Source organism: Penaeus vannamei, chromosome 4 (assembly GCF_042767895.1).
Source record: "Penaeus vannamei isolate JL-2024 chromosome 4, ASM4276789v1, whole genome shotgun sequence".
Taxonomy (NCBI): Eukaryota; Metazoa; Arthropoda; class Malacostraca; order Decapoda; family Penaeidae; genus Penaeus; species Penaeus vannamei.
Genome location: NC_091552.1, coordinates 1,513,307 through 1,515,806, shown reverse-complemented (window position 1 = coordinate 1,515,806; position 2,500 = coordinate 1,513,307). Strand labels below are relative to the sequence as shown.

Below are 2,500 nucleotides of genomic sequence, written 5' to 3'. Positions count from 1 at the left end.
TATATTTCTCTCTCACGCAAAGGAATAACCATCTATATATTTAATTTACATGTCTATCTCTATATTTTACAAATCTCTCTTTCTCTCTCTCCTTCTCTCTCTCTCTCTCTCTCTCTCTCTCTCTCTCTCTCTCTCTCTCTCTCTCTCTCTCTCTCTCTCTCTCTCTCTCTCTCTCTCTCTTTATTCATATCCATATGAATAATATGGATATTGCTTTCAAACACACGAACATTTCTGTATTTATATGTGTATGGTGTGTGTGTACAGAAAAAAAAATCTAAATACAGATATACATGCATATACATACATACATATACATATATACATATATACGTATACATATATGTATATATGTGTATATATATATATATGTGTGTGTGTGTGTGTGTGTGTGTGTGTGTGTGTGTTTGAATGTATATATGCTGCGAAAAATCTTTCGGTATGTGAATGAGTTTTCTTGCTTACTATTCATTTATACATATATTCAAACACACGGGCAATTTTATACTTCAAAACTGCTGTGAACCAGGTTCGAGTCCTGGTCAGGAAATTCAAGTAATTTATTCATATCAATGCAGTAGTGAATATTTAATCTTTCATAGATATCACTTCAATACCTCAGATTTGAATTCCTAAATCAATTTCCACCGAGTGCCCAAGGGGAGTGTGTGTTATACTTCGCTTTCATTACTCATGTATGAGTAGATGGGTAACGTCTATGGAAGCTTGTTACCTCCTAGTTGCATGCTTTTAGTGGGTCATGTGATTACGATTGGTTTAGCGACGGTCATGCAGTTTCATACCTCCAGTGATCCAGGTTCGAGCCCCGGTCGGAGAAGGTAAGATGTTTATGTATATGTGTGTGTGTTTGTGTGGATAGATAAAAACATATACATACATATATATGTGCGTGTGCATATGCATCTGTGTATATATACATGGAAATGTGTATATACATACATATAACTGCAAGACTGACGCTTAACCAATCTTTCACACATATGCACACATGTAAGTATATATTTATGCATGTATATATGTATATGTACGTATATATATAAATAAATAAATAAATATATATATATATATATATATATATATATATATATATATATATATATATATATATATATATATATATATATACATATATATGTATGTATGTATGTATGTATGCATATAAATGTGTGTATAAGTGTATACGTGGATATACATATATATATAAATATAAATCAATATATATATATATATGTAAATATATAAATGCATATGTATATATATATATATATATATATATATATATATATATATATATATATATATATATATATATATATATGTGTGTGTGTGTGTGTGTGTGTGTGTGTGTGTGTGTTTTTATATATATATATATATATATATATATATATATATATATATATATATATATATATATATATATATATATATATATATATATATATATATATATATATATATATATATATATAAAATTATTATATCATATGTGTTCAGAGAGAGCGACAAAAAGGAAGCACATGTATCTATCTATCTATCTATCTATCTATCTATCTATCTATATATATATATATATATATATATATATATATATATATATATATATATATATATATATATATATATATATGTATGTATATATATATATAGAATGTATAATTCATGCATAAATACATATATAAGTATATATAAACGATACAGTATATGTATTTAGATATAAATAGACAGGTGAATGGGTAATATATGCATATATATGTGTAATGTATGTGAATACTCTACAAATGCAACTAATGTGTTTGTTTATGCCTTTGAGAAAAAAGAAATGTGGCAAAGCTTCGTATTTGGCAAGTAACTTAAATGATCGAGTATATGAAATGCTTCCCAATTCCAGTGGAATTTCAGAAAGATACTCAATTCCCTTTTCGTGATGAAGTCTCCTGTCACATTTATTATTATCATTATTATTATTATTATTATTATTATTTCATCGCATGTCTGTTTTGTTGAAATATTATAATAAATTAATTGCGACTCATTCCTCATTATGGAAATATGGAGATACGACGATAATCATATTTGGCCATAAAATATCGTATCATGAACCTATGCTTAAACCTCTGTCTTTTTAGGATAGAAAAGATTGTAATTTAGGAATTTCCGTTTAATAAGTTATGTTCATTATAAATATATCCTCAGTCATTTAGGCGTAGATAGGAGCGGGTGCATAGGCTGGGGCAGGCTTGTAGGCAGGAGCAGGCTTGTAGGCGGGGGCGGGCTTGTAAGCAGGGGCGGGCTTGTACTCGGGGTACTGGGCCTCACCCTCGTAGCTGACCTCAGCCACGTAGCCGGAGTCTCCGTTGACGGTGTAGGCGACCTTCTGCAGACGACCGTCGGGAAGGAGGACGTAGTAGGCTCCCTGGGTGTCGTATCCGTCACGGGCCTCCTGGTGACCGAAGTCGTTGCCGGAGTAGTCGTCCTTCAC

General features: G+C 30.6%; 1 protein-coding gene across 1 annotated transcript in view; it reads right to left on the bottom strand.

The window, feature by feature from the left end:
* Positions 1-2,166: 2,166 nt before the first annotated feature.
* LOC138860948 (cuticle protein 7-like) overlaps positions 2,167-2,500 on the bottom strand; it is a 764-nt gene continuing 430 nt past the window's right edge. The window contains exon 3 of the mRNA XM_070119537.1: positions 2,167-2,500. This exon is cut by the window's right edge and continues 30 nt beyond it. Coding sequence (XP_069975638.1) covers positions 2,219-2,500 — 282 coding nt within the window. The 3' untranslated portion in view covers positions 2,167-2,218.